At 38.6% G+C, this 17,363-nt stretch overlaps 1 protein-coding gene across 15 annotated transcripts in view; it reads right to left on the bottom strand.

Annotated features, from left to right (window-relative positions):
• Positions 1–1,677: 1,677 nt before the first annotated feature.
• DLGAP2 (DLG associated protein 2) overlaps positions 1,678–17,363 on the bottom strand; it is a 455,535-nt gene continuing 439,849 nt past the window's right edge. For 11 of the 15 annotated variants that reach the window (XM_032681597.1, XM_032681595.1, XM_032681594.1 and 8 more), the window contains 4 exons: positions 15,761–15,852; positions 11,423–11,575; positions 10,589–10,606; positions 8,696–9,108 (listed from right to left, as the gene is read on the bottom strand). In XM_032681597.1, the coding sequence (XP_032537488.1) occupies positions 8,890–9,108; positions 10,589–10,606; positions 11,423–11,575; positions 15,761–15,852 (482 nt within the window). In that variant the 3' untranslated portion in view covers positions 8,696–8,889. Of the gene's footprint in view, positions 9,109–10,588; positions 10,607–11,422; positions 11,576–15,760; positions 15,853–17,363 lie in introns of all 15 variants that reach the window. The other 4 variants (XM_032681606.1, XM_032681592.1, XM_032681591.1 and 1 more) reach the window with 3 other exon arrangements.

Consider the following 17,363-nt stretch of genomic DNA (forward strand, 5'->3'; position numbering starts at 1 on the left):
TATGTCACATCTATGCTCCAGCTTTACTTGACCTTACTAGTTCATTGGCAGTGCCTGTCCTTATTTATATGGGTATGCCTATAATTCTAAGGCTGACATGCAACCATCTGTGAAGCTGTTGTACAAGAAACAGCTTGCTTGTTAGTTCTGAGATCCTTTCCAGATTGCAGGAAGGATCACCCTATTTTAGGAAACTCCTGGAGGCTAAGAGAGGATAAAAGGTTATTGAAATTTTGCCTGGAAGTGATCAAGACTTTTGTTCTAATATAACAGTACAGAACTGCAATGAGTGATGCTCTATGTCATAACATCTAGTGTTAGGAGACAGACAAAAACAAGCACTAAGTTGCTCTAATGACCTAAATTTCATTCTCATTAGAACTGCTGACATAAAGCTGAAAAATTTTGAGCCTTCCTCAACAGGTATTAAAGGTGAAAATTCCTTCATAGAGGCAATGAGCCAGCAGAGTACTGAATGTTGACTTTTGTTGGTCTTACTGCCAAGACCTTTCCCAAGCTAGCATCATTCATTAAATAAGAAGATGTCAGCTTCCACCTCCAGTTGACTCAGGATGCCAAAATTCACCATCTCTGTGTTAAATTTTCAAACAAACATCTTTCTTGGATTCACTCCCTTCATGGGAAGACATCCCTGAGAGTATCTTCCAATCCACTTCATTATCATCTCTTTTTCTGATGTCTGTAAAACAAATGAAAACTGATGGGATGCTGAGATAATGCTCTTCATTTTAATCAATAGCATCTCACTTTTTCCATCAGTTTGTGTCTGCCTGTGTCTGCCTACCTGTTGTTTCTTACCTATTGGCTGGGTTGTAAACTCTTTGTGTTAAGGGAAATATATTCATGTTGTAAATGTACAATGTTGTCTTGGTCCACAGCTAGAGCTTATAAGTGTTACAATAGCATATATAATAAATGAGCAGTTAAAATCTAATGATTCAAGTAGTTAAGCTCTTTTGTATGCCAAACAAATTCATATTTGTCATAGTATTTCTGGTACCTCCTTTGTTTAGATTCAAGGACTTCACACATCTTTGTTTCATGCCTACCATGACTTTTTCCTAATCAAGAAATGTGGCAAAGTATTGATCAAATTTTCTGCTGAGTTGCTAAAGCCATTCCCAGAAGGAGACTTGTCTGCCCTGGAAGGAGCTGAAAAAAATGAAGGAGGATAGAAGTTCTTTTTGGCTATTCTGTTGCAAACAGTAAAAACACACAGAGAGATGCTCCAGGATTCACCTTGTCAAAACAAATCCATTCAGTTACTTCTGCTCACTAATGACTGCTTACAAATAATTCAGTTTTGGGTGTTTTAGAAGCAAAAGAGACTATTATTCTGTCTTTTAATAACACATAATGGTCTGATTCAAAAGCAGTACATGATATTCTATACCTATAGTATTGATGACTATAAATCAAAAGACATCAATAGCATTGCATAGCTGATTCTGTTATTTGCCATTTCCTTCAGATTTTATGCATTTTCCTTTGAATTCAGCTAAAATCCTATAAAAGTTATTTTTTAAAAAATTAATTTCCTCACACTCCAAAGGCTACAAGTCTAGAGTAATAATTTAGTGTTGTCTACAAATCGTCTGATTGGAAATGTTATATTTTAACTACTGCAAAATTTAAAATGTAATAAAGAGTATACTCTATTTTTTCTCAAAAAATTTAATTGCAGAATTATTTACAGGAGATGAACATAAACAATACATAAACCAATTGAAAGAGGCAGCTTCATAAAAGAGCCATGGGGCAAAATAGTGAAGCACATTTTCTTACAATCAGCTGGAGGTGAGTAGAGAACCATGAAAAAAGAATAACTCAATAATAAAACAATTTTCAAATATGTCTTCAAAGTAACAACATTCTGGTAAAGAAGATATTACTGAGAAGTGAGAAATTATTGTAGCAATGAAACAACATACTGTACATTCAATTTAGGTATCCTGCATGCTACTAAATAGAATTTATCAAAAGAACCATAAAAGCAAGAGAAAGAGAATTACATAAAATAGTTTAATTCTAGTGAAGTGTAGCTTTATACAGATGGTGAATATTTGGCACTCAGTTCATCCTCATTGTTGATACGATTTCTTATGTATATATATATTTATATATATTTATATATACTTTTAATGATAACTAAACAGCTAGTTTCCTGGTTCTAACATTCCTTGAAATTCTATAGGAGGCATTTAATTTAGTCCTTAGGCCACACTTGATTATTTTGGCATGTCACATGGTAAATGAAAGTATGAGTTTTGTTTCTGTACAGAAAATCCTGCACAGCCATAGTGGCTTTTCTTCAGGAAAGAACAGTTCTAGAGCATATAAGCCAGGCTACTTGAAAGGGAATTTTTCTTCGGTCAGGAAATTAATATATAAATTGAACTAAATATTACATACATGCTGAGCCCTTTTAACACAAGATGGCCATACTGTTAAACCTCCAAAGGGGTAAATCAAAGCATGGATATGAGCATGTGGATTCCATGGGTAATTATAAACAAAGCTAGCATTTCTAGCAGGACTGCCTGCAGACACTTGAACCTACTACTGAACCCTCTGCTTGATTGCGATCTACGTGAAAGGAAGAACGAGATCGTGATGCACCCACTAGCTCAACTGATGAGTCCTTCCTACCTCAGCAGGTCTTGCTGAGTCAGATATTGATCCAAATTATACTGATTCAGATCTGACATTTCTTTCGGGTTTCAGTTTCTTAGCTTTGATTCTAATACAACTGGGAACAGAACTTATCCCTAAGCTCTGCAATAATCCGTCTCACAAATAAGAAATTTGTATGACAGTTGAGCTTTAGGAATGGGAAATGAAAGAATGGCAAAGGAAGGAGAAGAAAATTCCTCACTAACGGGCTGTGTTGGTAAATAATGACCATATATCCAAATAAGCCTCCCTTCTCATTTAAGCTTAGGTGAAAATATTTGTGGTTTTGTACCTAGAGAAGTAAAAAATCCTGTCCAACAAAACCAACTTAGAAAAATAACAATTTGGCCTTTATAAAATATAGAATTAAACTGCCAACTGATGAAAACTGCTCTGTGTTTGCTCAGTCAAAAAGCAAGCCGTGTAGACCTACTGATTTACCTTATCTATGATCTGACTTCAAAAGTCCAGTTCTTTTTCAGTAATGAAGGATAATGGGAGAAAAGCTGAGTGTGGAAAAGTGGATCTGTGAACATGAAGTCTTGTTCTGCAATCATCTTTTAAGAAATGTGATATGCATTTAATGAGAAGACATCTGGAATACATTTTTTTGATATAAAATCATAGAATCATTTATGTTGGAAAAGACATTCAGTTATGAATGACATGGCCTCTTGCAGCTACTGGAATTTTATTTCATTAAGAGGAGTTGAATCAGCCTAAATATGCTGGCCAAATTTTCTTTTGGGCAATGTTCCATCTCAATTTTGGTTTTATACTTGCTGTCCTGAACAGCCTATTATGTAGTTAAACAGCTACAATATTACGCCATTGAGGTAGCTGCATTTCAGAGATAAATTAAGCAATTTCTATGGATGCAGAGGGTTTAATTCCTGACAGGACTCTGCGAGTGCATATGAGTATGCTATAAAACAGCTGTTCCCAAAAAATCGTCCCTGGAGCTGAACACGGTGAATAGTTGCTGATCGGCTGTGGGGCTGCAGTAGGCAGGGGACCTGCCATGGCCGTCAGTGTTGAGGATGAGCTGCAAGGAAGTGGCACAATCTACAGGAACATTCCTGGGTCCATCTGTCTGGGACCATGGCAATGAAAATTTTTTATATATATAGACATATGTATATGTTCTCTTTCTGTTCTGTGCAGTATGAAATGGTGGCTTCTCCTCTGCTGATCCTGTCCATGCAGAGAGAGGTGTCCCCATTGCTCTGCCATATAAAGAACCCTTAGGGTTAGAGCTGAGTCTCATTAAAGAGCAGTTGCCCAGACCAAAGCACAATTATCATGCCTAAGTCCTGTGCCCCACATCATCCCTCATGTTAGCTGGGCTGGAGGGTAGACCCAGGGAGAGAACAGGGTGCTTGGGGAAGGCTGCTTTTGAAGCATGTACCCCAGATGGATCTCTCCTGCTCTCCTGCTAAGAAAGCGGGGGAAAATGCACTTGTGGGGGGAGACTTGCCAAGACTGCTGACCAAGAGGGCTCAGTTGCAGGCGCCATCAGCTCCTGAGCCTGCCGCGGACCAGGGGTCTCCTCCCAGAGAACTCCTCCACTGCAGGGACCTCACTGCCATCATCATGAACAGAAAAAGCAGCGATTGTTCTGGAAGGTTAATTTGGTGCTCATCACTCCCTTCCTACTCCCCGGAGAGATGGTATGAGGACTGCCCTCATCTCTGCTTTGCTCAGGTCTTCCTCTCAGTTCAGCTAGTCTTTGCTTCTCCTTCAGCACAGGCTCAGATTGTGAGGGTCCTCCCAGGTGCTGGAAGGGTGCTGTGGAAGGGAACTCCCCAGCAGCATGGGAACAGGTGGGAGAGCCCCCAGCATCCCGCCATGCTGGGTTACCTGCCCCAGCTGCAGCCCAACTTGGAGTTTGTGTGTTGGCTAGTAAAGTGCTTGGAGATCCTTCTGGATGAAAGGCACTGTATAAATGCGGGTGTCTACCTGTCATACACCAGGAAGCACCTCTCTAGACACATGTGCTGATATTCCTCACCTTAAATGTGGGTGTTATCCCTACATCATAAGATGCTCTAGGAACAGTAATGGGAGTAACATTGCTTCACAATTACGTCTCTAATGCTGAGGCTTCTGTTTCACAGCTTGACACCTGGAGCTGCCAAACCAGCTTCAGAGCTGAAATTGAAAGCACAAACCAACCCTTGATGGGTGAGCCCCCAGTGTGCCCCCTGCCCCTGGTGCTGTTGCTGAGATGCTGAGGAGGACATCAAACCCACCGACTGCACAGGGCAGGCTCAAGGCTTTGAACGCAAAAGGCTGAGCTGGGCTGATCTGGAGGCACATTGCTCTAGGAGAGGGGGCCAGGGTGGACTTGCATGGAGAGGGCCTGGGACAGAGTGGCAGTGTTGCCTGAGGTGCCATGGGACCAGGAGCCTCTCAAGGGCACCGCTCCCACAGGGCACGAAGAGGCTGCGGGTCACGTAGGGCACATCACGTGTGGCACCATCATGTAGCAGTTACTCCTTTTCCTAGCAAAACCTCCCAATGACCAAACAGTCCTTCACTTTATACTAGATGGAGTGCTGAAGAAGTAGAGTACTAATTTACTGATACAGCAGGACATGGCGTTATTTCGAAACAAATAATTTCCATTATATGAAATGTATCTTATGTTTATCTATCTACATATATGAAATCCACACACTTTCCTATGCACACTTTAATTCCTTCCTGATTGATCTCAAATCTAACATAGTGTCAAGGTTTAAGTATGAATTAAAATATCATTTTTTGGTATTAAACTGTACAACATTTTTAGTCTTAGCATTCTGCCAAAGGCCATTCTAATCAGGTTGACATAAAATAATAAAATACTTCATAATGTACTGCACCAAATTACAAAGAATTTAAAATCTAAAAAGATATACAAAGCAAAAATAAGTATGGCAAATATCAACAATTTTACCAGTCAGGACTTTTTCTTTATTTAAATTTTCTGAATTTTGTTTATTATACTTGTGTTTTACAGGCAATGACTAAATGAACAGGGACATTCTATAATTTTAATGGGTTAAAATAAATATTAGTCCAATTAATATTTAATTAAACATTAGACTATTTTGCTGTATCCAGCTGTTCTGTGTGGGTCTACACCATGAACTCAAAGCAGAAAGTATTCCAGTTCCTATCTTTCTGTTTATTTATGTTCCTCCTATGTTGTTTTTGTAACTGAATTTTACTTTTATGATGTGGGATCAGATTAAAATTGTTCTGGTTAAATGTTTATTATGATGCTACATGCAGTGTTTCTCACGTCATATAGTGAAGCAATCTGACTTTGATTTATTTGCAACACAAGTATGATAAGCATAATGTTATTTTTCTAAACTAACCAGATGTACAATACGTAAATAGAAATGGCTTATTTGCCTTAAATGATATAATTTTACCACAACAATAAGTTAATATATTGCACTTCAAAATGTAATGTGCACAGATAACATATTATCAGATTTTTCAGTAGGCATCTAGTTTACTTTTGATTCTTTCTGGTTGCTGTTTTTTGTTGGGTTTTTTTTGGTTTTTTTTTTAATAATTTTTTTCTGACCAAGGTCTAACAAACAGCAATCATAGATTTCTAAATCTTCCATTGAACATTTTCTCATAAAGGCATGGGAAATGTAAAACACAGACTGCTCCAAGCCTGCATCAGTAGGCCAGCTGGGATCTCAGCTTATCTGTAATCTCTTGGGTTTACAATTTATCTTCATGAAGTCTGATTGCTAGCAGGATCAGGTACAGCTTGTCTTAATCGCATGACCTGTTGCTGCAGGTGGGAGGGTTCAAGCGAATAAGGCAAATGGGATTTCTCCTCAAAGTGTACAGGAAAATTAGATAAAACATATCAGCTGTCATATATATATATATTTGTACAGGTGTGTGTGTTTCTCTTTTAAATTTCTTCAGTCTAGGAAAGACACCGACTTTGGTTTTGTGTGGATATTTCCAATTAGCAGCTCCACTTTGGGATACTAATTTTCAAGACTAAAGATGCCAGTGTCTGCATGTACTTTTGTATTTAAAATAGTACAACAACTATAGGAAGTAGCATCAATATTGTACACTACCTAGGATTCAGCTCTTTCCATAATAGAAAATGCCTTGAAAATGTAAGGGAAGGGAAATATAATGTTTTCATGTATAGAAGAATATTTCAGGGATTTATTCTTTTTTTTTTTCCTTTTTTTTTTTTTTTTTTTTTTGCATTCTTGAAGGATATACATTCGTCTTGGTTTTTGCTTCCAAATATAATTTAAGGCTATTTGGTAAAGTATACACCAGATATCAGGCTCAATTTACAGTTTCTTCTCAAAGAAACTTCTCAAAACTTCATCTCTAAAGATTCGTATCTTGAAGCCAAGCATGCTTTATCATCTGTGCTCCAAAGACAGAAGTCATGCTTAATAACATACACTGTAGGAAAAAGAGAAGGAAAAAGAAAAAAGCAAACAAAAGAAAACAGATTTGAAGCAATGTCAGATCTGCATAACTTACAATACTTCATGTTTTCAGTCATCCATCAGGCTGCAGGGTGTGTGGGATTCGTATTTAAAGTGCTCATCAGGTGAAGAACCAAAGTGCTCAAGTATAATTAAATAGTTGTTCTGCCTATGGCTAAATGCATTGCATTTGTTAAAGCAGGTAAACAGGGAATGCGGTAGTTGGGGCTGTTTGTCTCACTGGGTTCACACTGTTTTGACCTAAAGTTGTGTTCTGTAGGATTCAAACCTTGGAACTGGGGGCTGCAGGTTACTCATCTTATTGCGTCTTCACCTGAAGACTTTTAAGTGCTGGATTGCTCAGTTGGCTCTGGAAGGTAGGTGAAGTGGAATAATTCTGTCTTAATTTGTTTTAAATTAAAGCCTCTTGACTGTGGAAGTTGCCACTTCTCTCCTGACAAAGTGAGGCTTGAAAATATATTATTTTCCTTATATTTCCTGGCTAGAAATCGCTTATCTCTTGAGTCATGTTTTTTTTCTATGTCTGAAGCAAGCAAGAAGTTTATTCTTGCCATAAATGATACTGCATAGAAAAATAGTTCTAAAAAAAAAATACAACTGTAAACCACAGTTCACCTTTACCTTAACATAACCATTTAAACTTATATATACTTACCACTCACATTCATATTTCTTAAACTGTTTACAACATCACAACTGGCATTTTAAACAAGCAAGATTTTCTGTTCTCAAGGATACCCTGGAAACTCAATTGTTATAACAATTTGAGAGTTTTAAATAGTACATGTAGCACGGCTCTTGAAATGAGAGAAGGTTTATAAAATAAATGTTAACATGTAAAAGAACTGTTAAAAATGTAATGAGTGTTCCAAAGGAGCGAGTATAACTTTTTCTTTACACATCTTACTACAGAAGATCTAACTTTTTAAGGCTTCTGTTTTCCTTTCACCCATCACTCAAGTCCTCTTGCATTACAATTTTGCTTAGGTTTCAGAGTGTCGTTATGCTGCTAACAGCAAATGTTTCTTAGTGGACATTCCCACCACCATCAGACTTGCATGCTTCTTAGTTTCTGATGAACTTTGGAGTTTTAGTGGCTGGGTATCCCTGTTCATCTCCAGAAACTTGACATGAGATGAGACGCCTAATGTTATTTTGCAGTAACAAAGATGAAAAGAGTGGCAGAGCACATGGGTAAATATGTTAGCTGGGTTCTAGGAAAAGAAACTGGAGGTCAAAGAGATAAATGGGTTCTTTCTTTCCTGCTCTTTACATTTGTAGCACCTTCTACTTGGATTAGCTAATGCCTCTAGTGAATGGTGAGATGCACCCATTTATAGTTTGTAATTCTTATCCCTAATTATCACACATTTTATAAAAATATAAATAACAAAAAAGTAAGCTGGGTTCCATCTCAAGAGGTGTTTCTTGTTGTCCTCTGAGAATATATTGGATAAGTCAGGTCTTGACAAGCCCTATCCATTGTAGCTGATTGTAAGTCAGACAATACAAAAAGAAGTCATTCTTGCGGTGAGCTCAGCAAATTCTGAGGAAATCAAAAGCATTCCACTGTGCTTATGGCACAAAGAACACAACAGCAAGGGCATATTTAGTGGAGAGAATGAGACAAAAATTACCAGGTAAGTGACAAACTGTACAAGCATTTTTTTTAAAAAAGGAACTCTGCAGCATTCTGTCTTTAAAGCCGTGTTTGAGCCTCTGGGATATAGATCTCGATGCTGTCTGCACGTTCTGTGGCTGAATTCTGCCGGAAAGAGGCTGCTCGCTTGGCAGCCATCAGCCGTCTTCTAGCTTCTTGTCGCTGTCTGTCGGGTAGGTCCAGAGATTTTTCTCTTGTGATAGGGAATTTTCCTTTTGGGGGCTTCTTTGGTACAGGAGGAGGAATCTTTCTTTCTTCCTGCAATAGGGCATTAAAATCAAGGGTGAGCTGTATGCAGAAGGTACTTGTCAGTAGAGCATGCACATCGAAGACATGAAATGCAAAATACTGATTACATACATCAAGCATGCTCAATTTGTGCTTGCCCATCAGCTGACTAATGGATTACATGAACAGCTATCCACACTAGGGACACTGACAAAACCCCTTTTGACAACCATTACACATTCTGCGGTCCTGTGCCTGAAAAAGGACTGCGCTTCCTCGTACTGTCCTTGCAGGTATCGGCACATGCAATCTGCACACCTCACTTTCATATGGATTTGTTTAATTTTAGCTGACACATTATTACACTCATTATAAACAGAAACACACACTGGCTCTCCAATAAGAATTCAGCGCATCTGTGTGGTCTGATCAAGTGAAAAGACTCTCTAAGATTAGCAGGACAGGATTTTTGATGAAATTAATCATACTGAGTTTAGCCTCAGCTGGATATGAGATAGCAGCTGTGTGTACATGTCTATTAGTTTAGTTTCCTCCATGAATTGCTAAATGGAAACATTCAAGCTCCAACTAGAGAGAGAACGTAGGGCTAATTATTCTGCTTGTCAGCCTAGACCATTTTAAAGAAAATTATTCTGAAGAATTATCAAATTATAAAGTGAAAGTCAGTAGATTTTTTTACCAAAGTATCTGTAAATTTCCCTGCAGGAGTTAAATCGAGAATTGTTTTGAAGTATGAAATGGATATTTTACTCAATTTAGAGACTGTGAAATATCATATGAGGGCCTTAAAAAGATACTGTAGAATCAAGGAATTGTACAGTAGCTTAGATTAGAAGAGATGGACGTCTGGAGGTGATTTCATACAATCCTTATTTAAAGCCCATTTGAAATTAGATGCAACTTCGAAGTTAAAACAGGTTTTTAATGTCATATTTAATACTGGACTACATAGCCCCAAAGATGGAGACTCCGCAACTTCCCATGTTTATTTATGGTTATTGTGATTGATCTTTTTGCTATATAATTTCTTAAAGTAATGGTAGTAGTACAGAGTATGGGCTGTTCCTTATGGAGAACACAGTTAATTTGATGCACAGCAGGATTCAAATAATGCGAAAATTGAACTGATACACCTATGGTTTACAGATTCTTCATTGTTTGGTCTTTAAAAAAAAAAAAAATTCTGAATCTACTACCAAAATGCAATAGCCAAGACTGAATAACTAAGGTCATTTAAAAACATAGTTCTATATTAAACAGGAACAGTGCAGCAGCCTAAGATGCTATTCCCCATGATAGCCAGCTCTTCCAGTCTTTATTTTCTCTATTTCCTGTTTTCAGCCAGGAACATAAGGGCTCCATTCCTCTTGTTCCATCTTTTGGTTTTTTCCACTTTTAGTTATTTCCCTCTTAGGAACATCACTGTTGCTGTCACTACAATAATTTCTTACTTCCAGTTGTCACTAGTAAGCAAGAGTTGCAAACTCACCATCCACCAACCCGTTGGCTGAAAATTAAAATCCAAGAGGAGCATGAAGAAATGAAAAAGTTGTCAAAATGCCTCCTAATTCCTCCCAAACCAAACAAGTATTCACCTGAGGCCAACAGTACTGACTCAAACCAAATGCTGTTTTCATCTGACTGATACAATAATCAGCAAGGATAGCGGGATAATCAGGGTAAGGGATGAAGCTCTAGAGAGGGGAAAGGCAGTTTCAGAATTACACTGCTTTAATGGGCAATTTGCCACCTTTGCTTTGTAAGCATCACGGTGGGGCATCTCCCAGATGGTGGAGTTGCAAGGCAGAAATGTGGGCAGTTTGCCAATAGCACTCTTTGTCCCCCAAACTTTTGTGGGCTGAGCTTTAATATGACCTGCACCATGTTTTGTCATATGCTTACATCTCATTTCTGTTCTAGTATCAGTTGTGTTGTGCGGGCAGGGTTAAACACTGAAGTGCTCCGGTCTGGGCTGCCCCAAATGTAGCAGAGTGCCAAGTTTACTTTGTTTGAATTCTTGGACTATTGTCTTCAGTCTGAATTAATAAGAACATAGTTCTAGCCTTTAGAATGTGAATCGAAATATTTTGAACAAAAGTGCTATGGAGTGAACTAACTTAGCAAACCCCATTTTATTTCTTATACAATTCAGCTCAAAATTGTTAAAAAGACTAATCCCCTCACGTCTGATGGAAGTTTCCATGTAAAAATTGGGCCATGCCAATTAAATACTTCCCAGGGTTAGAAGCCTATCATGTTTCATTATTATATTTAACGCAAGGAGACTGCAGGACTACAAATGGGGAGTAAATGGTCTGCTTACCTTCCTTTCAGGTGATTCTATTATTTTCCATTCATTGAGTTTCAACTGGTGCAGTTCATCAAACTTCATGCTGACGTCTTCAATTGAGAGCTGCAGTAAGTCCCAGAAACCTGCCAGGTCCTGGGAAGTTGGTCTCGGCATGGCACTGGGGTCCTGTCAGGAGCAAAGGAGAGAATATGAATAGACCAGGAGGCTTTACAGAGTGTGCATTGAGGCAGGAAAGGCGTCGTGCCAGATTACATTTCTGCAGCGCTGCTCAGTGCTAAGGCCCTTTGCACTTTACAGCTGGGAGCTGTGACTGGAAAGCTGTGCCTCCTACACAACCCAAACATGAATGAGCTGGATGTCACATGCAAGCCTTCTTGAATTTGTGGCATGGGAAGTTCCTTACACCATATGCTGTGCTGACCTGCATTTCTAAAACGGAACAAGCTGACAGCCTCTGCCTGCTGATTATTAAAGGGAAGGGGAACGTGGTTTGTATTCCAGGTAACTTGAAGTCTTTCTGTTTAAAAATTGTATTCACGATAGCTTATTAGAAGACAAAACGATACCACAAAGACTTGTCAGCTTATGCCGAACTCAATGTTTACATTGGCTTGCATTTTCAAATGTATACATGAGGTATGAAATTTTGATGGGGATGGTAGGATTTTGTTCTCCAGGGAGCTGAATCACACAAAGGAACTGGGAAGGCATTGCCACCAGGTACTGCAATTAAGCGGCTCTGTGTGCACAAGACTTAATGGAGCAAACACTGGTCATAACAATTAGCAGGATGACCCTCTGTTTGATTAATTAGTTGCTGCTGATGTGGATAAAAATTGCAATACAAGGTGGTATGCAGATTTTTAACCCTGTGCTTTCTGAGCATTGGTACCAGAAGATAGCTTTGTCGGTTTAATGAGATAGGGTTTAATTGGTAAATGTGTCTGTGAAGGTAGAGGAGAGATTCCCTTTTCCTTCTAGAGCAGGAAGAAGCCACTAAGATGGTCTAAAGAATGGAGCTGAAGAGACAGAATCAAAACCAGGCCAAGGGGACTCTGGATCTCCCCATTCCTGGGCAAAAGCTGTAATGACTAGTTTACTGTGTTAGTACCACTGCTGTTATTGCTGATGCAAGGCTCTTTGCCCCACCTTTTACAAATCTAGTGGAGAAAGGCATTTTAGATATTAAATACAACATGTAGCGTTACCCATACCTAGACGTCTTTTGGAATCTGGGCAAAGAACAACTTAGAAGTCTTCTTCACTAGAAGAAAGTCTCCTTTTCATAGGCAGCTTCAGGGATTTAACAGAACTGGCCATATAGATTATACCAGACTTCTGGGAAAGGTTGCAACTCCAGATAAGTGTTTACTGAAAACTACTTCATTGGGTAGATCCCGATTTACTAAAAAATAGTTTAAAATTTATGTCAGTGGTGTTAGTTACTCTACAGAGGTCAATATCTCAGGCTTTAAGAACCAACTCTTTGAAATTTGTCAGGATGGTCCCACAGCAGTATATTTTATCTTGCAATCTGTTCTCTCCAGCCTGGTCTCCTCAGTCCCTCTCCCCAGTTTCCTACAAACAACCAGAAAATGATGACACCCATTGCAAGGCCACTGCCTTCTGAATCAAAGCTAATTGCTGTTCTGTACCTTTGTGCTCCCCACTCTGCTCATGGTATTTGCTAAGACCAGGCCTCCAGCACGGCTTTTGCAGAGGGCTGTGCCATGTGTGGTCTGGACACAAGAGGGCTGCCTCCTGCTTCATACAGATCCACAGTTCACAAATAAATGCTGGCACAAATGAATACTATTACAGCTAACTAAGTTTTGAAAAGATTGGCTTAAACCTGCTTCTTCTCAGAAGCTGCTCATTAATTTGTATTGTACTTGGAATTCAGCTTTGCAGCCCTCCTTCTGAATGAAGCCTAAACCAAGCAACCAGTACCTAGCTGGTGCTTGAGCTGCTCTGTTTTTGTCTGCAACCATGACATACTGAGCAAGGATCTCACTAGGTGAGCAGGATCTGTGCTGACTAGAGAGTATGCTGGAGGACACTTCAAGGTAAAAAACCTGGGAGTTACAAGAACTAATGTGAATAATCTAGAAGGGAGTAGTTATTAATCAGTAATAGGTTTTTTCCCAAGTAGTTAGTGGGAACCGTATACATGTAGCAGATAGCCAGACAGATTTGTAAAAAAAACTTCATCGGAGCTTAAATTTTTGTAAATTTACCTTAAATTAGGGTCTTTGATAAGAGGTCTTAACCCAGAGTGTAATCAAATGTGCCCCTTAAAGTTCCCATGACCCTTTAGAAAAGTCCACAGGAGATAGGTGAGTTTCCTGGTTAAATTCCAGTTTGAGTAAGTATATTTCTCTTCTTAAACCGTTGCTGCCTTTTGAATTGGCAGAATTAAATGCTGTTGTTCTTTGTCCTACATTCATGCTTATAGGTGCTGAACACTGTCGTAGGAACCGCTGTGTGGCAGCCCTGTACGTGTTGGATGTTTTCAAGAAAAGGAACTCACTGGCTGGCAACATTCCCGTGGGGCACCACGATGCTGCCTTAGGAGCATATGGAAAGCCTGCTGTGGGTATACACTAAGTGACTATTTAGCAACAAACTCTGTCATTAGGAATAGGAAGAAAAGCCTCCAAACATGGATGACCTAAAGTCCAGTCTTGCGGTTGCTGTTTTCTGCAGAGCCCATTACTGGTTTAATGAAACTGAAGAATATTCAGAGTCTAAATCTCCAGAGTGGGATAAAGTTGCTGTTATGGAATTCAAAGGTTTATTATCCAAATAAGAAAGAGAGATGTAAAATCTTGCCAGCTTTCTGGTCATGCAGTCTGCAAAGCTGTAGATTTCTCCTTGTGCTCCTATTGCTTTTGCAGTAATGAATTGTTCTCACTTCCAAATAGCTGACAGCCGTGCTGAGCAGGACTTGCATTTGCTATCACAGTAATGCTCTCAGCACAAGTGCTGGGCCCACTTGAAGATAAATGAAGTGGAGTGGAGGTTAGGCTCTCCAAATCTTAGTTTGCATAGCTTAATCAGGTAATGGAGGGCATTTTTAAATTTGCAGTGAGAAACTTTTAGACAGTGATGATTTCCTCCTTTTTATATGAAACAAATTACTAGATAGAGAGCACACATGATGTATTTGATAATACAGACGTGGTCATCTGCTTGCCTGACTTTGTATGTTTCCTCTGTCATTCTGTAACAGCTATTAAAATTCTTGTTTTGACAGCGTCTTTGAAGTACATAATTGGATTCTTTCCTAATGAGGACACATATCTTACTATTTTCTATCAGAAGGTATGACTTTTTGGCACAACTTTCTCAGTAATATTTGATTTCAGTTTCAGAAATTCTGAATGTTTAACTTTATGGATGGAAAGTAGCAAGTAGGTTTTTGCAGAATGGATGTTCTGCCTTAAAAGTTATGGGGCAAATGCCAACACACAAAGAAAAGTATCTAACTAGACGTATAGGTCATGTCTGCTGTCAGGCACGCAATAGAATTCTGCTCTTTCAATATATGAGGTGTGGGGACAGTCAAAAGGAGAAAGTTACACTTGGTATTTGAGTGTTCTCAAAGAAAGGTGTTCTACCACCAACTGTAGCTAGAAGAATTACATTCTTCTATTGATTAGTATCATCTTGCCGCAATGTTTGTATCACTGATGGCTGCTGTCATATTAATGAAGATAACATTTAGAATTGAATTAGTCTCTAATGAACTTCAAGAACAATAGCAGTAACTCTCATAAGTAATATACTGCATCTGTTCCTTTAGCCCTAGGACATCTTATATATAATTGGCAATGCAAATTATGCAACCCAATTTTATGAACGTTATGTATATCTCATTTCCAAGATCAGTCCTGTTTTCAGGTAGGTAGAAGGCTGGATCGTGTGTTCTCCACTATTCTATTTTACTATTCTCCACTTACTGTAATGTGAAATTTTCCCCTTTCTTACCTGAAATATCGTTGCTATATTAGGGTATTACAAAAATAAGCCATAATATTATGTCTCAGAAAACGTGCATTAGTTCCCTTTTCATTTTCTTTTCTTTAATAAAGACAGCAAAAAGAGAAAAGACAAAATCTAACCAGACTGAAATTACTGGAATTACATATTTGCTTTGAAAAAAAATGTACTAGCACCATACTTAAGGATAAAGTTTAAAGAAGGGGAGCAATAAGACAAAATGTGGGACATGAAAATAACATTTCAGAATGCTACTGTTGTTGTTTTTGAAGTAAAAATAATAAATTCTAAAATTCTGTGAACAAATAACCTTAAACTCTGGAAGAATAGCCAGGCATAGTGACTTACCAGATTTTGCTGACAAAGCCAATAAAATTGCTGGAATTTCTGAGACATGAGGAGCTGAGCACTTCCAACAGCACTTCGGATCTTACCTAGAACTAAACACACAGACAGATTATTACCAATAAATGGGGTTTGGCAGTAAATGCCAAATGCAGCTCAAAAATATGTAGCTGAAATTCCTGTTTATTTTATAAGGGAAATAAATATTTGGGTTTGTTGCTTGTGATTATACACATAAAATATTTTTTAAAAAGACTGAGATATAAGAAAGCTCAGTGGCACCTTGATGTCAAAGGGAGCTTTACATGTACCTTACATAATATTCTCTGGTTCTGCAATCTCAAATTATTTCACTCAGTTGTGTGGATGATCCTCGGGTGAACTCTCTTTATCCTGTCTGTTCTGAAGTTAATACATTAAACTGTAATATAACATACTCCTATCATAAGGATGAGATCCTCAGAGGAATTACATCTCTGAGACATGTCTTATTAAACACATTAGGAGTTACAGGTTGTCTACCAAGGAAAATACACAAAGTCCTCAGCACAGGAGCTTCAGAAAAAGTGGGACACAAGCTGATACTCCAGGACTTTGCTGAATCAGGATCAGCCCCCATGGATATGTTGGTATTTCCCCACTGTCCATTTACAGTGTGCATAAGCACTGGGGATAGGGACCAAACTCATTTTGCTTGACTTTGTTTCCAAGAGTCATCTGTCTAAATTAAAATTTCTGAATGCTCTGTAATCAGTGATCTGAGCTCGTCAGCTTAGCCATGTTAGGCACTTATTTTCAGATGAGCTGAATTTTTTCCTGGAGATGCCTCTGTCTTTCTATTGACTGTAGTGCCTAGGGGTACTGGCTTATCCCTAAGAAACTAAATCCTCCTGACTCCCACAGTTGCTGGGACATATATCATAGGTAGCACCATGCTTTCCTACACCTCCTTTCCACATATCCCTTCCTACACCTCCTTTCTACATATCCTTTCCTACACTTCCTTTCCTCCACATCCATCTCTGTGATGAAAATGTAACACTTCAAAAAGCATTTTAAACCGTGGTCTCAATGGAAGACTGATTTTAGCTGGAGAATTTCCAAATCTTTTTATAATGTTAAAGACATAGAGAGGTGAAGTAAGGGTAGACAGCAATTATTTTGACGTATTTTACTTACATTTGGGGAAACCAAACTGATAATTCAAACAGAATGGAAAGGGTGGAATGAAGACACAATAGTACAGCAGAACTGATCTGCAGCCCATGATATAGGAAACATTAAACTCCAGTAGGGCTTAACATTTTGTTGTTATTTAGAATAAGTACAGGACGGCATGTGAAACCAGGATCTTGGTAGTAGATTTTACATTTTAATTCTGCTTTCTCTAGATCAGTGAAACATCTGCTCACCCACGAGTAGCAGCAAGAGACAATTTGAAAGTTTTGGGCTCCAGTTATAAACTCAGTAACTTTCAAAGCATGTGTTAATGTGTAGAGCTGTTCTCAAACTCTATTCCATTTTCTGTTGGATAAACAGTACAGCTGTGCCACAATACTAAATTAAACAGCAATATACTGAATTCATCAGTCCTCTGTGACATCCA

This window comes from Chiroxiphia lanceolata, chromosome 3 (assembly GCF_009829145.1).
Source record: "Chiroxiphia lanceolata isolate bChiLan1 chromosome 3, bChiLan1.pri, whole genome shotgun sequence".
Lineage (NCBI taxonomy): Eukaryota > Metazoa > Chordata > Aves > Passeriformes > Pipridae > Chiroxiphia > Chiroxiphia lanceolata.